The sequence below is a fragment of the Labeo rohita genome, chromosome 1 (genome assembly GCF_022985175.1).
Source record: "Labeo rohita strain BAU-BD-2019 chromosome 1, IGBB_LRoh.1.0, whole genome shotgun sequence".
Classification (NCBI taxonomy): Eukaryota; Metazoa; Chordata; class Actinopteri; order Cypriniformes; family Cyprinidae; genus Labeo; species Labeo rohita.
Window position 1 is genome coordinate 36,456,905 of NC_066869.1, and position 15,402 is coordinate 36,472,306.

The following is a 15,402-nucleotide window of genomic DNA, read 5'->3' on the forward strand; positions in this document are numbered from 1 at the left end:
CATTAGTGTCTTATTTTCTTACCTACTAAGCTTAGCTTCAGATTGAGTTTAGCTGTGAATTTATGATAATCTTGAAACGACAACTCTTGCTTACAGTCTTCAAAATAGTAAAACAGCTCTCATAGTGGCCATTGCATATCTGAATATTTCCATTACATCATGCCAGTAAAACTCTTCAATGATATAGTTCAAAATAAATGATTCATTGATAGGCCTACTTAATCAGTGCCTATGAAATCACATTTAAAGGGATAGTTCACAATTTACTCACCCTCATGTTGTTTCTAACCTGTGTGTATTTTTTGTCTATACAATGAAAGTCAATGGGAACCAAAACTGTTTAACTACCAGTATTCTTCAAAGTATCATCTTTGGGTTCCACAGAAAAAGTCATGCTGATTTGGAATGATATGAGGGCATTAGGATACAGTAAATGATGACAAATTTTTTCATGTCTAGGTTTGATTATCCCTTTAGGATCTTTAAATTGGCTTTTCTAATGTTTTTTTTTTTTTTTTTTTTCAAAATCTTCAAACCTTTCATAATGTGCACATGTACATAAAACAGGGGTTGTTTTTTTTTATAGTAAAGTTGAATATTGCTGCTTGATGTAATGCGACCGATTCTGCCAACTCATGATAGGCTGGATCTCGGTACCCATTACGTGCTGTTTTGTTCTTATCCATTACAGAATCTCAGCAGAAGCCAGCAGGACTACAATTCCCAAGGTGCACTGAATTTGTTTATCTTCTATTTCCAGCACTGGTTCTGTTCTGTTGGGACATAAGAGAGAGAAAGTCACATGACGCATCTCTCTCTTCAAATTCCCATGCGTCTCTTTCTCCCTCCTGACTTTGTGTGAATGTCTGAAATGATAATAACAGGCTGTAGGATCACTGGACAATTAAATCTGTGTCTCTCACTGATTCATGTTAAATTGATTTTGTTAAACAGAAGATTGATTTGAAGTCATTTGCCTTCAGGAGAAAACTGTCCTGTGCTGAATGGGATTTCAACTTGATTGGTAGCCAACCAGAATTCATGATAATCCAAACTCTGATCCCAGACCAGCTTCAATTCCATTTTGATTTGAGTGGAATGATTCACTTCAGATCCAAGTATATCAAAAAAAGTGGTCTTAATCCTTTAAAGTTTGATTAGCAGACTACTAAACAACCTACCTTTGGTTAATCTCATTAAAAAAGTGCTATTTGATCATTTGAGGCTTAATCTTTTCATCATCCATTCCAGAATGCTGAAGCAGTGCCTTCACCTCCTCTGTGTTCTCCTTCACCCATGGATCACATTGAGGGAACATTTACTGACTGTCCATCTGATGTTGTGCAGCTATAAAGCCTGGAATTATGTGCCTCATAAAATCGAGCAAAAGATGCTGCCGTTGTTATGGCAACCGCTTTCTACAGAGGCAGTGATTCTGTTAGTCATGGTGATGGCAAGGTGAGCAGGAAGTGTGGAGGGGGTGACGCTAGAGGGGTTACTATTGTGGGGACGAGGAGGTGGATTTTCCAGGGCCCAAAGCGCTTGTGATCTAGGACAGAAAGAGTAATACAGATCAAATATATTATGGTGTATGGTGCACAGACACCAAAAATATTCAGCAGCATTCAGTATTCATGTAATCAGATCATTTACTCTTCTTTACTACTAGTTACAGCACAAAATAAACAGGAATGAACATCTGAAAAGAAAGATGTCAACACTGATAACATACTGCATTTCTGTGTAATTGAACCCTTTTCAACAATGACTATGAGTTTGAGATCCATCTTTTCACATTGAAGACAACTGAGGGACTCATATGCAATTAGTACAGAAGGTTCAGATGCTCACTAATGCTTCAAAAGGAAACATGATGCATTAAGAGCCAGGGGTGTAAACTTTTGAACAGAATGAAGATGTGTACATTTTTCTTATTTTACCAAAATATATAATATCTTATTTTCATTTAGTACTGCCCTTCAGAAGCTACAAAAGATACTTTTAAATAAGTGAATTTACCCTGATCTTCAAATTCAAAAAGTTTTCACCCCTGGCTCTTAATGCATCACGTGTCCTTTTGAAGCATCAGTGAGCGTTTGAACCTTCTGTAATAGTTGCATATGAGTGAAAAGATGGATCTCAAAATCATACAGTCACTGTTGGGAATGGTGAAAATCAAAATAATTTGAGGAACCTGAAGGATTTTTCTGAAGAAAAGCAGGCAGTTAAACTGTTCAGGACAAACAAAGGAATCACAAACAACTATCGCTAAACAAAAAAAAAACCCAGCTGTGGCTCATTCAGGTAAGAACACAGCATTAAGATTCACGTGTGTGTAAACTTTTGAAGGGGTCATTTTTATAAATTCAACTCTTATTTGCTCTTGTGGGCTAATATGTAAATGTATTTTATGAGAAATATCTGAGGTCAATATTAAATAAATAACATGCATTTTTTATGATCGATCTTATTTTGGTAAAATAATAAGCATTTTGTAGATTCAGCAAGGTGTATGTAAACTTTTCACTTCAACTGTATATAAAACTGGCCTATTTCTCTAGACTACATATATAGACTTTTGTGCCTGTGACGTGCAAGTGTGTCTAACCTGGGTGTGAGCAGAGAGTTGTTAAGTACCACACACTCCAGGTTCTGTGCGTTAGTCCGTATGGTGGTTTTAGTACTCGTAGAGTGGCCCTGATAAACCAGGTTTTCCTGAACCACACCTCGGACCCGCTCCTTTACAGAAATCCCATAACCCCGCAACGCCTGAACACGATTCCTCAATACCTGCAGAACACAAAGCAAATGTCAGCATCTGAGAGCAGGGACTGTAGGTCAAACAGAACAAATTGCAGTCAATAACTACACACAACCAGTGCTTTTATATGAAGGTACAGTTTAGTGATAACTGTATTAATATTTAATGATCCCAAAGCATATTTATCATTAGAAGAAAAAGGGTTGTATTGATAACATTTTTTTTGTAGGTTATTTTATTATTAGCATTATTGTCATATTGACTGCAAATGTGTTTTTAGATATTTAAAAATAATATAAACATTAACATTAACATAAACATTAGTAGACAGGATGTGACACAAGCACCTCTGAATTTTGAACATATACCTTTTACTTTTTCAACCATTTGACAGTGGAATTGAAGCAAACTCACTTTAACATCTGCACTGTCCATCACTCGTATTCCAACGGCATTATTTCCGACCACATCGTTTTCCACAATCAGTCCATCGCCTCGGAAGCAGACACCATGACAGTTATTGCCATAAACCCCATTGCCCCGCAGCTCGACTCGACACTCTCTGTCCACAGCCACTCCCGTCCAGCCATTAGAAAGGACACAGTTTCCAACTAAACGCGTCAGCTGAGCGCTTTGAATCACAGACACCCCAGCTCCTCTGTTACTGTTCACCATGTTGGCCACCACGTTGAGAGGCTCACTGCTCTTCACATACACTCCAACAGCTGGAGAAACAGAGAGGAGAAAAAAATAGACCGAAATGGGTGAGATGTCAATCTAAAATGAACATGTCAGTTGCTGTCTGTGAAGGGTCAGAAAGCTGTCAGTTTTTTTTTCAAAAATGTCTTTTTTATTTGCGTTCTGAAGATGAACAACGGTCTTACAGGTTTGGAACAATATGAGGGGGAGTTATTAATGACAGAATTTTTATTTTTGGGTGAACTATTCCTTTAACAGCAACTCACCTCCGTTGTGGCTAATGCAGTTGTTTTCCACTAGGGCCACTGTGATTGGCCGTCGAGAGGAAAAGCGTTCATCTTCGCTATCGATATCACTTTCCCATGCCATCAGTTCTCCTTCCTCATTGAAGTTCTCCGGCCCTCCTCTGTCCCTCTCTCCAATCCCGACTCCTCTCTCTCTTTCCTGTAATGAGCGATAGCCCTCGCGACTGACAGCAGACTCTGTGTCTTTCCGGCAGAACACGGCCAGCCCATACATGCGGTTATGGGTAATATGGTTTCCAATGAGCTGAGGTAGACTAGATGACATTACCCATACCCCACAGCCTCTGTTCCCTACAAAACACACAATTACACACAATTATGTCATGACCAAAAAAATTAACTTGGACTCTTTTCTTCTTTTTTGACCTGAACATTGCAGTGTTACACCATTGTATCTGTTAGTTTTCTTCTTTTTCTTCTTGCGCTCTGGGAGTCTATAGCAGCCCACAGAACCGCTTGCGGGAAAGTTATGAAATTTGGCTCACAGATAGAGGACAGTCTCAATATTAACTATAGCAAATCTGAAGTCTCTATCTCATTGGTCCTAAACTCAATTCCTGGAGGGCCACAGCTTTGCACAGTTTAGCTCCAACCCTAATCAAACACACCTGATCCAGCTAAACAACCAAAATTTAAATTTCTACGCATCAAGATTTTTCACAATTTTTCGAATCTCTCCTAGATGATTTGTCAGTTTTTCGCCAAAATTGGCTCAGATTATCTTCACACAATGCTGGCAAAAAGTTACCAAAAGATTTTTGATATACCAAACCGCTTTCGTATAGCGCATTAACGAATTTGACGAAATTTGTGCAAAAATGGATAAGGCTATATCTCTTTAACTCTTTAGTGGATTCTGACCAAACTTGGTATGTCTTATAACAAGCATGTCTTGAGAGCACATGAGTAGTTTCGACACAGCGCCACCTACTGGTCAAAAGATATAAAAAAAATTATTCTTATAACTTCTGACCAGTTTGGCCAAAAATCATAAGATTGGTCTTTACTGAGTAATAAAAGACAGCTCCTTAGCTCTTCGTTTTACTTCTGTCGTGCTTGGCCTCTTAATTGCTGCATGCACCTATATTTTTTTTACCGTATTCTTAAAGTATTAATTCAAAACACAGTAGCAGCTATTTTTTTTAAATATTTATATAATAATGTAAAAGTAATGCAAGTAATGTAATAAATGTCATGACCAAAAAAAAAAAAACATATATATACATACTGCCCTCCAAAAGTTTGGAAACACCCCTGGCAAAGTGTGGTTTTGGACGATATCAGCATAAATCATAAATCATTTTTTGGTGTAAATACATTAAAGTAATTTGACATTCTCATTGAAGACCAGCAATTATAATTTTGATTACATAATAATATAATATAATATAATAATATAATATATACATGTCAAAGTCAGACATGCCCCTTTCCCAGCTGTGATGCCTGGTTACTGGTTTAAACTTGGCCCAGGTTTTTAAAAGCTTTTTGGGTCAGCACACTTTAATAGCTTCAACAATTGATTGCCAATCAGGCCCAGATTATGCAGAGCTGTAATAGCTGCTAATGGTGGATATTTTCATGTATAAACTGTTTCTGTAATAAAATATGTTTTCATAGCTTGTGTTGTTCCTTATCAGTGCAAAATTATCACAAATTAAAAAGGAATCATGCCAATATTGTCCAAAACCCCACTTTTCTAGGGCGTTTCCAAACTTTTGGAGGGCAATGTATAACTACTTTATCTTGTAATGCTACCACTTTATTCTCAAAATGAAGTTACTTATTGTCAAAAGTATATTACATTAGTTTTCATTTTATTATTGTAATTACTTTAGTGTGGTATTAAATTCATCTAAAACATTCTGTCTTAATTAACATTTTTAAAATCATTTGGTTTTTGATGTTTTAGCACTGTTTTTGTGTTGGTTTTTTAGTTTGTTTTGTCATAGCTCTACCGAAAGGTCCAGTTGGCTAAATAGTATCTGCCAAACATGCTTGGATCAGATGAGATTTTGTTGCACAACACTTTATCTTTCAGTGTGGAAAGTACAATAATTTCTCACTGGAAAATTGTTGCACTGCACCTGAACCTGCATTTAAATAATTTCTCATGCAAACATGTCTGCTACAGAATGAACAAAGCCTGGATAACATCTGCCACATTCCTTAACCATACAAAAATAAAATATGCACACCATATATGTGGTTGCCTTCGATGAGGCCCCTCCCTCTCTCTCCCACCACCACTCCATCCGAGTATCCGTAACAGATGTAGTTATTGCGCAGAACTGGATCACCTCCTCGACGGATATCAGCACCACCCCACTGATTCTGCCTAATAACATTCTCTATGAGAGACGAGGGAAATACAGCAGCAGTTAAAATTGATTTGGCGTAATTTAATTGAGCTGTTTCAAGAGCATGAGGAAACACTCGAAAGGGCAAGGTCTACTGTGTTTGAAGCACCTATATACAATTAAACGGCAAACAGAAAATGGTACTGCAGTCAAACGCACCAGTGATAAGTCCTCTTCCATTCTCATTAACAGCAATGCCTGCTGCAAGGCCCTGGAAAATGTGATTTCCACTGTCATAAAGAGAGAAAGAAACAGATAGCAGGTCTTCATTCTTATTAGTTTCATGAGAGCAAACAAACTTATCTGATTTCATTCTTGTTATCCAATGTTATTTCAATAAAACACAATAACCCCTGCACTGTATACCTGACAACAGGATTGCCATTAAAAAAGAATATACACGCCAGCCTCCTTGTTGCCGTAGATCTGGTTGCTGCGGATAGAACCTCTCCCGTTGCCCAGGACAACGATCCCGGAACGCAAGCCACTGTGGATTCTATTACACTGTAGCCAGGAAAAAAGGAAAGGGAAAGAAAACACAGAATGTACCACAGAAAATTGAATGGCATAGTGAAAACTCCAATATATTTTCTAGACTTTCCTCTGCGCTAATTCTCTTGATTACACTAATAAATTTATTAAAAATTAATTTTTTTTTTACACCATTGGCTAATTGTTTTCATGTTTAAGACTGAAAATAATTACCAACACATACACACACAAAGTTTATAATTGTCCTTCTTTGTCCCTTTTTTTTTTTATTTTTTTTCCAGCATACTGAAAAAAATGTTTACCAGAATGATAGGATTAGCCCCTTTGCGGATATCTAGTCCCGCTTCCCCATTGGAATGAATGTTGTTCTCAGCAATGAGACCTTGAGCAGAGAGTCGCAGGAACACACCAGACGCCTTGCACCCACACACTTCATTACGCAACATCACCATCTAAACAGAAAAAAAGACACACAGTATAAGAAAGAGAGACACTGGTGAAAAAGAACCAGTGCATGAAAAGAAGATAAAAGACAGGGGAAGATCAGAAACATTGGCAATCATAGAAAATATTTCATGACATTGCGCTATTACTAACTCTGCTGTGTGTGATTTTTGTGCTACCAGCAGCATGAAATCACTTGGAAAAAATAAATTAATTTTTATATGGGTAATATTTATTCTGGGTAATAGGGTGTTGCGTGGTTCCTGTGTGTTACTATGCAGTCGTTAGGGCAAGGGTGTCCAAACCAGTTCCTGCAAGGCCACTGTCCAGCAGAATTTAGCTCTTACCCTAATTAAAGCTGCAAGCAGTGTTGAAAGGGCCCTCGCACCCGGGCTCACTGCCACCCGGTGACTTTAGAACAAAAGCGAATGGTGAGCAATATGCATTTAAAGTGGTAAATATAGGAGGAATGTGTCAAAGTCATTTATATGTGCCAAACTTAACTTCCTGCTGCCAGCTGGTGGCGCTATGACTATAACTGAATATTGGCATGTAGATGTGTTCAGGCCAGGACTCTTATCGAACATGTGAAGTTTGGGGCAGATCGGACATTGTATGGCTGAGTTACAACAACAACTTTTTCCATGGCAAAACATTAAACTTTGTCAGGCTACCACGGATAACCCTTTACGAAAATTCAAGATCTTCACAATTTAACATTACAAAGGCCTTTAGATTAGACTGACCAAATATTATGCTGGTTAGAGACTCTGGTGGACATTGGCTGTCCTGGAGCAGGACTGGACACTCATGTGCTAGGGTGTTCAAAGTGGTTCCTTACTTGCACCCAAAAAAGCCCACTCTGGGTCAGGGTTTTTGTTGTTTTAAAACTGAAACATTGAAAATGAAAATTGTAATCCTGATTCTCAACGGCCTAAACAATTTGAGATACCATTTATATCTGTAGTACAAACTGTGTGGGACGAGTTATGTACTGAGATTCAAAATTTTTGTTTATGGGTTGCTTAAATTCAGATACGACTGGCAATTATGAGCTTGGAGTATTCTAGCTAGTAACATAAAGCCAATAATTATTTTCATTTTTTGACTGATAACGGATTAATGGCCAGTATTAAAATCGTCAAAATAAATTAAAACACTGAAATGAAAAATTCAGCGTTTTAAATGCAACAACTGAATTTGAACTGTATGGAAATGGCTATTCATTTTGAAATTTGCTAAAGGTTACATTTAACAGTGTTAGGGTTGGGGTTAATAATAAATTATTATGGTGGTATTGTAAAAAAAAAAGTGGAGTACACTGCAGTGAGCTCTAGATATGGAAAAGGTAATATGATTGTAAAAAATTAAGTTAAATTCTAATACTGGCTGACCAATACTCAAGTTCAGATTATAGTAACAATGAATAGTTTTTTCCAAAGCACCAGAAGCTGCCATATTCATACCTTTCATGGAAATCAACCAACTTACTAACATTAGTAGTTGTCTCTGCACATTAAACTTGGAAAAGGTCATTTAAAGGATTAGCTCACTTCCAGAATAAAAATTTACTGATAATTTACTCACCCCCATGTCATCCTAGATGTTCAAGTCTTTCTTTCTTCAGTCGAAAAATAAATTAAGGTTTTCCAGGATTCCAAAACATTCCAGGATTTTTCTCCATATAGACTTCAACTAGGACCAATGGGCTGAAGATCCAAATTGCAGTTTCAATGCAGCTTCAAAGGATCCCAGCTGAGGAATAAGGGTTTTATCCAGCGAAATGATAGGTCATTTTCTAAAAAAATAAAAATGTATACACTTTTAGCCACAAATGCTAATCTTGCACTCTGTGAGTGCACAGTTCTGTGTACTCCAGTCCAAAAAAAAAAAAAAAAAAAATCGAATTTTCTCCTCCAACTTCAAAATCATCCAACATCGTTGTTTTAATTTGTAAAGGGTGTTTGCATGTTGCATGTTTGTAAACACTGGGTTGGTATTTTTACGTAATGCGTGATTACGAGCTAGGTTGAACTAGTGCAAGACAGCCATTTGTGGTTAAAAAGTATATCGATTTGTTTTTTTTTTTGTTTTTTTTAGAAAATGACAGATCGTTTCGCTAGATAAGATGCTTATTCCTCATCTGAGATCATGTAGAGCCCTTTGAAGCTGCATTGACGCTGCAATTTGGACCTTCAACCCATTGGTCGCCATTGCGGTCCACTAAATAGAGAAAAATCCTGGACTGTTCTTCTCAAAAAACGCTTTTCGACTGACGAAAGAAAGACATGAACATCTTGGATGAAATAGGGGTGAGTAAATTATCGAGAATTTTTTCTTCTGGAATTGAACTAATCCTTTAATGTCAACAAAAATCACACTCATCAGCTTTAAAGGGCATTAAGATGGAGGTTTTACACACTTTGGCATTCTGGATGCAGCGCACTGCATAGTTGAGCCCCCTGAACACATTGGCCTCCAGTCGAGCTTGACCATGATTGCACAGGTGCACACCACCTTTTCCATCACGCAGCAGACAGCGCCGCAGCAGGCAGCCTTGAACCGATGCGGCCAACTCCCTTGCCTCTGTATCCCTCTGCAGCTCTGCAGACAGATTCAACAGTGCTGGAAATGCAGAAGAATCAGGCGTATCTGCTTTGGAGAGATGCGCTAGTCCATGCTGGTCATACGAAAGTTTCAAGCCTGTGCTTTTATCGCCATCTTGTTCATCATCTTCCTCACTCGACTCGCTCGATGTCTCCATGCCATCCTCCTCAATCATTGTACCATCCTGACTTGGAAGAAGACTATCTCCACCTTTCTGTTTTGCCCAGTTTGTTTCCCAATCTACTTCCTGTTTATTCCAGTCCTCCATTGTGTTAACTCCTTCCAAGGGTGTATGTCCATGACTACCAGCACCCATGATGTCTTTCCCACCCTGATTAGATATTTCAGTTGACCCATTACTAGTCATCATGGTGAAGGTTTTGGCCAAGGCGACCAGGTGTTTGAAGGCCCAGTTGCGTTCAGAGACCGGAGCACCTTCCACAGTGACAGAAGCAGAATCTCCCCCAGAGAATTCACAACTGTCCATTAAACTGATGGCCACCCCTAGAAAATGGGCTGAGCTGCCCTGGGCAAAGGAGCAGAAACGAGCCTGACACGTCCCTGGACCCCGGATGTGCAGCTGACAGCCCTCAAAGTTACAGTTGTCCAACTGGACATGACCAGAAGACGTCTAAGAAAGAAACATGAGAAAATACGTACTTTTAGAACTATATGAAAACTAGCAGTGTCTTAGTAAGCAGCATATTATCCTAATACAATTTAACATTGCTTCAATATGTTGGTGCCAACAGCCTTGTGGGCAGTGCGCTGACACATGGTGCAGTTGCGCCTCGGGTATCCCAAGATCGAGACCGAGATTTTGTCAATATTTTTTCTTAAGAAAGATAGACATGTATAGTGATATTAAATATCATCAATGTATATTTAATGAGTAATCAACTATTTTGTAGAGTAGAGTCAAAATGACAATTTTCACCTGAGATTAGGGGACGACCGATTATTGGTGCAGATATTAAGCATTTTTATGGCTATGTGTATCGGTTATTTTTTAAAACTGATTTGCCAATAAAAATAACTTAACAGCACTTCAAGAAAGTTTTTGTCGGTGCCCTTGTTTTGATATTTTGACATTTATTTTAATTTTCACACCAGACATATATATCGGTTCAACATTTATCGGTCTACTTGATCTGTAATAATCGGTATTGGCATCTGCCCTGAAAAACATATATCAGTCGACCCATAACTGAAATTCTGACACAAATTACAAGAGTTAAAAATTACTTCAGAAAGGTGGCAGCATCACTATGTTTTTTTTTTTTTTTACTATTAGTAAAATCTGACTTTAACAATCTTTGTTACAATATATGCCAATAATGACCATTTAAAAATAGGGGAAAAGCACAAAGTTTTTTTTTCCAAAGTTTGCATGTAACTTAAATATATCTTAATGCTCTTTTAGGTACTGGGTCTTACCGAACTATCCCTTTGGCATTTTATTTTTAAGTCCCTGTGTAGTTCAGTTCCAGAGATATTGGAATTTCAATATGGATCCAGGAGTAAATTGTTAAATTGTACACATTTTTGGTGGTCAAAAACCAAATGTGGGTCAGTTTGAATAAGCGGACACTTCTTTTCTTTTAAAGAGAAATGTCTGAAGAACAAATAATGTTGAGACTAGAAATGTATCTTGTTTCCTGCTGTCAAAACAAATGCAATGAACATACCTGTCTGAGTCCAATAAATATTATTTTTTCACAGTTTGCGTGCCTGTAATTTAGGAAGTATTAAAGATATCTTAATATGATTTTATATATTATCTCTTAATAAAAAATGTTTTTTGAAATCTTAATTTTCAAGGCCTATATCATTCAGTCCTGGGGATACAGGGATCTCAATGCAGCTCCATATTCAGATTGTTGAATAGGAACTAACTTTCAGTGGTCAAAAACCAAATGTTGGTCACTTTGTACTTAATGTATTTAAAGGGGAATGTCAGATGAATAAGCAATGTTGAAACTAGAAATGTATCTTGTTTCCCTCTATCCCTCTTCTAAGTAATTTTTTAACCCTCTGTAATTTGGCTCTGAATCTCAGGTGAAAAAAGGTGTCATTTTGAGTCCCTCTACAAAATAGTGGATTACTCAGTAAATATACATCCATGACATTTAATATTTTGGCTTTCTTCTTCATTTAGGTATTTATTTCAGCAGAAAAAAATATTAACAAAATCAAAATGTAAAACTGGGACCTCTGGTTGAGTTGACATGGAATGAAACTAATAAATACAGACAAATACACAAACAGACAGAAAGACAGACAGATGGAGATAGATAGATAGATAGACAGATAGATGCATGATGGATTGACAGACAGATAAACAGATAGCTAGATGGATAGACTGACAGACAGACACAAAAAAAAAAAATCTTATATTTCAGGACACACCTTTTCTTATGTTTAAGGGGCTGAAGCAATTACAGATTTGGATGCTGACAGCTTAGTTAATCACAGGAGCACTGAGATGAAGCCCCCAATTAATAGGGCTTACAACGTGTTCTGCTAATTATGGATGCCAGTGTTTTCTAGTTGAATATGCATAGATGTTACAATTTGCATGCTTTTGATGTGGAAGTATCAAGACTCACCTTATAAACCACAGGTGAAAACCACGCTGGCATAAACACCAGATTGCACAGCCTCGCCGTTGGGCACTGCTGATCAAAGCTAACCAACAACGACACATCCCCCAACTTGCCCATTCCAACAATCTCCACAGGCACCTTGAGGGACACCTCCACTTGTTCCTCATACACACCTGCGTGGAGCACCACCTTATCGTACGGCCCTGCAGCCGCCAGCGCTCCTCTAAGAGTCTCATAGCCGCCTCCTGGCACGGTCCCGACATGCCAAACTCTGCGGTCTTTTCTCCGGCGGAAAAGATGGAGGCAGGCAGACGAGTGGAGGTCCGAGCCATTCTGGGTCCAGGTACGGCTGGCGAGAGCATGCTGACGGAGAGCTTCCCTCCAGGAAACCGGGGGCAGGTGGGGGCGACGGGGCCAATTTGGGTGGCGACATTCAGGGCATCCTAGACAGAGCTGGCGCCAACGTGTGCTGTCCAAACTCAAAACGAGTTCCCGCCAGGCTCTGCACACCAGACAGCATCGACCCAGATCTGGCAGAGGCAGGAATGCCAGGATGAGGCGCCAAAGCTCGACAGGCAGACTTCCCACCTCCATGTCTGTCCGCACCACGCCACCTCACCTGGGCAGATCACCTTAAAGAGGAAAAAAAAAAAAACATTTGCTCAATAAAATTATAAATATCATTATAACTATATTTTTCTACAATTACATTTTCTTTCTAGTATTGAAATATTTCCTGTTGAAACAAGAAGAGTAGGTCAGCGGCAATACCCTTGTGGGCAAGTAAGCCGATATATAGCGATATATATGTTCGAATCCCGGCTTGACGACCTTTCCTGACCCCACCTCGCTCTCACTCGCTCCCACTTTGCTTTCTGTCTTTTACAATCTATCATAATAAAGGCAAAAAAATAAATCCTTAAAATAAAAAACGAAATAGAAAGAATGGGCAGGACATACAAAGATCCTTCTTTATTATTATAATTTAAAAAATAGGCTTTAACTACATTTTACTACTTGATGTCTCATTCTCCTGAACATTTGATTGGACAGTAATCTATTTAGTACATGATGAGTCATCAGTATTTTTGGTCTGTTTTCCCACAAGAAAGAGACTCTAATTTTAAACGCATACACAATACTGTTTGTTTGGGGTTAGTAAGATATTTTTTATGTTTTTGAAAGAAATCTCCTATGCTCACCAAGGCTGCATTTATTTAATCAAATAAGTTCAAAAGGTTTATAGTATAATTCGAAATATATAGTATAGTATCATTTTTTTTTTTAGATGTAATTTATTCCTGTGACGGCAAAGCTCAATTTTCCGCAGGCATTTTTCCAGTCTTCAGTCTCACATGATCCAGCAGAAATCACTATAATATGTTGTCAGCGCTGCTTAATACTTTTGTGGAAACTGTGATATATATGTTATAAGTTTATAATTTATATTAATTATTTTACTGTTCACAAAATTTTAAATTGTAGAGTATCTCCTTATCATTTTGTCAACTTTTAGGTGTAGCATATAGAAAACTAACAGATAGCTAATTTTGATTTAATATATGATGTAAAATATTTAGGTCAATATGATTTATAGATTTACAAAACAAACTGTATATACATATACATATATATATACATATATAAATACACACACACACACACACACACACACACATACATATATATATATATATATATATATGATTTTGTTTATTATATATGTATATGATTTTGTTTATTATAACTAATATCCTGTTTCCAATACACAAAAAGAGCATCACATTCTTTAATGAAAAATTGGAAGGGTTCTGCTGCAATCTATAATATACCAAAACACTCTTTGCAATAAAATGAATATGCAATGCTATCATATTTACTCTTAGCAAAGCAACAGTACAGAATAGCAATGCCTGATCCTGCATGAAATAACAAAGCAACACAGTACGCAATACGAGCCCACAAATAAAAACAGTCATGAGTGCATTCGACTGAAGTTCAAAGGAAAGGAAAATATGGCAAAGGAAAATAACACATCCATCGATTCTGCAGCAACTTCTTATCTGCGTGACAACAACGACGTGTTCCAATGCTGCCATCTGATTCAGCGCAATAAAAACAAACGAACCTACCTCTGACAATGCTGTTTTCGGCTAGCATTTTATCAGACGTAAAGCACATCACGGCCGTTTTTCTCTTGGGTTACGAGCAGAAACCAAACACCCATCCGGCAAAAATCTCGTATTTCTTGGTATTTTCCTTGTTTTTGAAGGCGTGGAAAATAGGGCTCACGTATTTTCATTCAGGAGGCGGGGAATGTTTTTCTACCAACGACAACGACAACTTTTCCCTCTTGTCTGACACAGTTGTTAAGCAACATGGCTTTTACTGTGCAGCAATACACGTGATATTGAGCTTTCGACCCCAACTCCCCCTGTCTGTGCTTCTTTTACACGGGCGGGCATCATTGGTTGTTTTTGGCAAAGCTGATGATCAAAATCACGCACCGCGTGATTATGTAGTGGGAAAAAATGCGCGTCAAGTCTTGTGATTAGACTTGCAGAATACATTACCACCATGAATAGCCTATATTTAATTATTTGTTAGCAAACTATGTTTGTTTGGTAAAGGACTTTAACATTATTAGTGTCAAAATTATTTTTTTTCAAGTCTACATGTGCATCTCAACTCAAAATTTCTGCAACCAAAGGCTGACCTAAATTTATTCCACTAGTGAAATCGTCTTATTAAATGTCCCCAATTACTGCATGAACAGGAAATGGCAAACGTTTCTGATTCAAATTAAAAGTCCTAAACCAACAGGCCTATTGTAGAAACATTAAACAAAACCAAAAAATAAAAATGGTTTTGAAATAAATGTGTATAGAATTGTGACAGAATTCCATTTCCTTTATGAGTATGATTAATGAAGTTACAGAAGTGAAAATCAAACAGGCACAAGCAGTGGAAATTCCCTTTCCTGTTTGGAGAACAGTTATGTGTCTGTCTGAATTGCTTTTTTGTGTCTAATAATCTTCTCTAGTCGTTCCCTGTTTGTCTCACATAGTCCACTATCAACTAAACATCCCCATCTGACTTTAGTTCTCAGAAAGAACAAAGAGAGCTTC

General features: G+C 37.7%; 1 protein-coding gene across 1 annotated transcript; it reads right to left on the reverse strand.

Moving 5' to 3' along the window:
• Positions 1-492: 492 nt before the first annotated feature.
• fbxo10 (F-box protein 10) lies at positions 493-14,745 on the reverse strand. The gene is given in 12 exon segments (XM_051114761.1): positions 493-1,549; positions 2,609-2,790; positions 3,176-3,486; positions 3,727-4,056; positions 5,964-6,116; positions 6,285-6,355; positions 6,492-6,514; positions 6,516-6,629; positions 6,920-7,069; positions 9,484-10,299; positions 12,278-12,906; positions 14,407-14,745. Coding segments are annotated over 11 exon segments (2,919 nt in total). The 5' UTR covers positions 12,869-12,906; positions 14,407-14,745; the 3' UTR covers positions 493-1,371.
• Between the last annotated feature and the right edge of the window lie 657 nt (positions 14,746-15,402).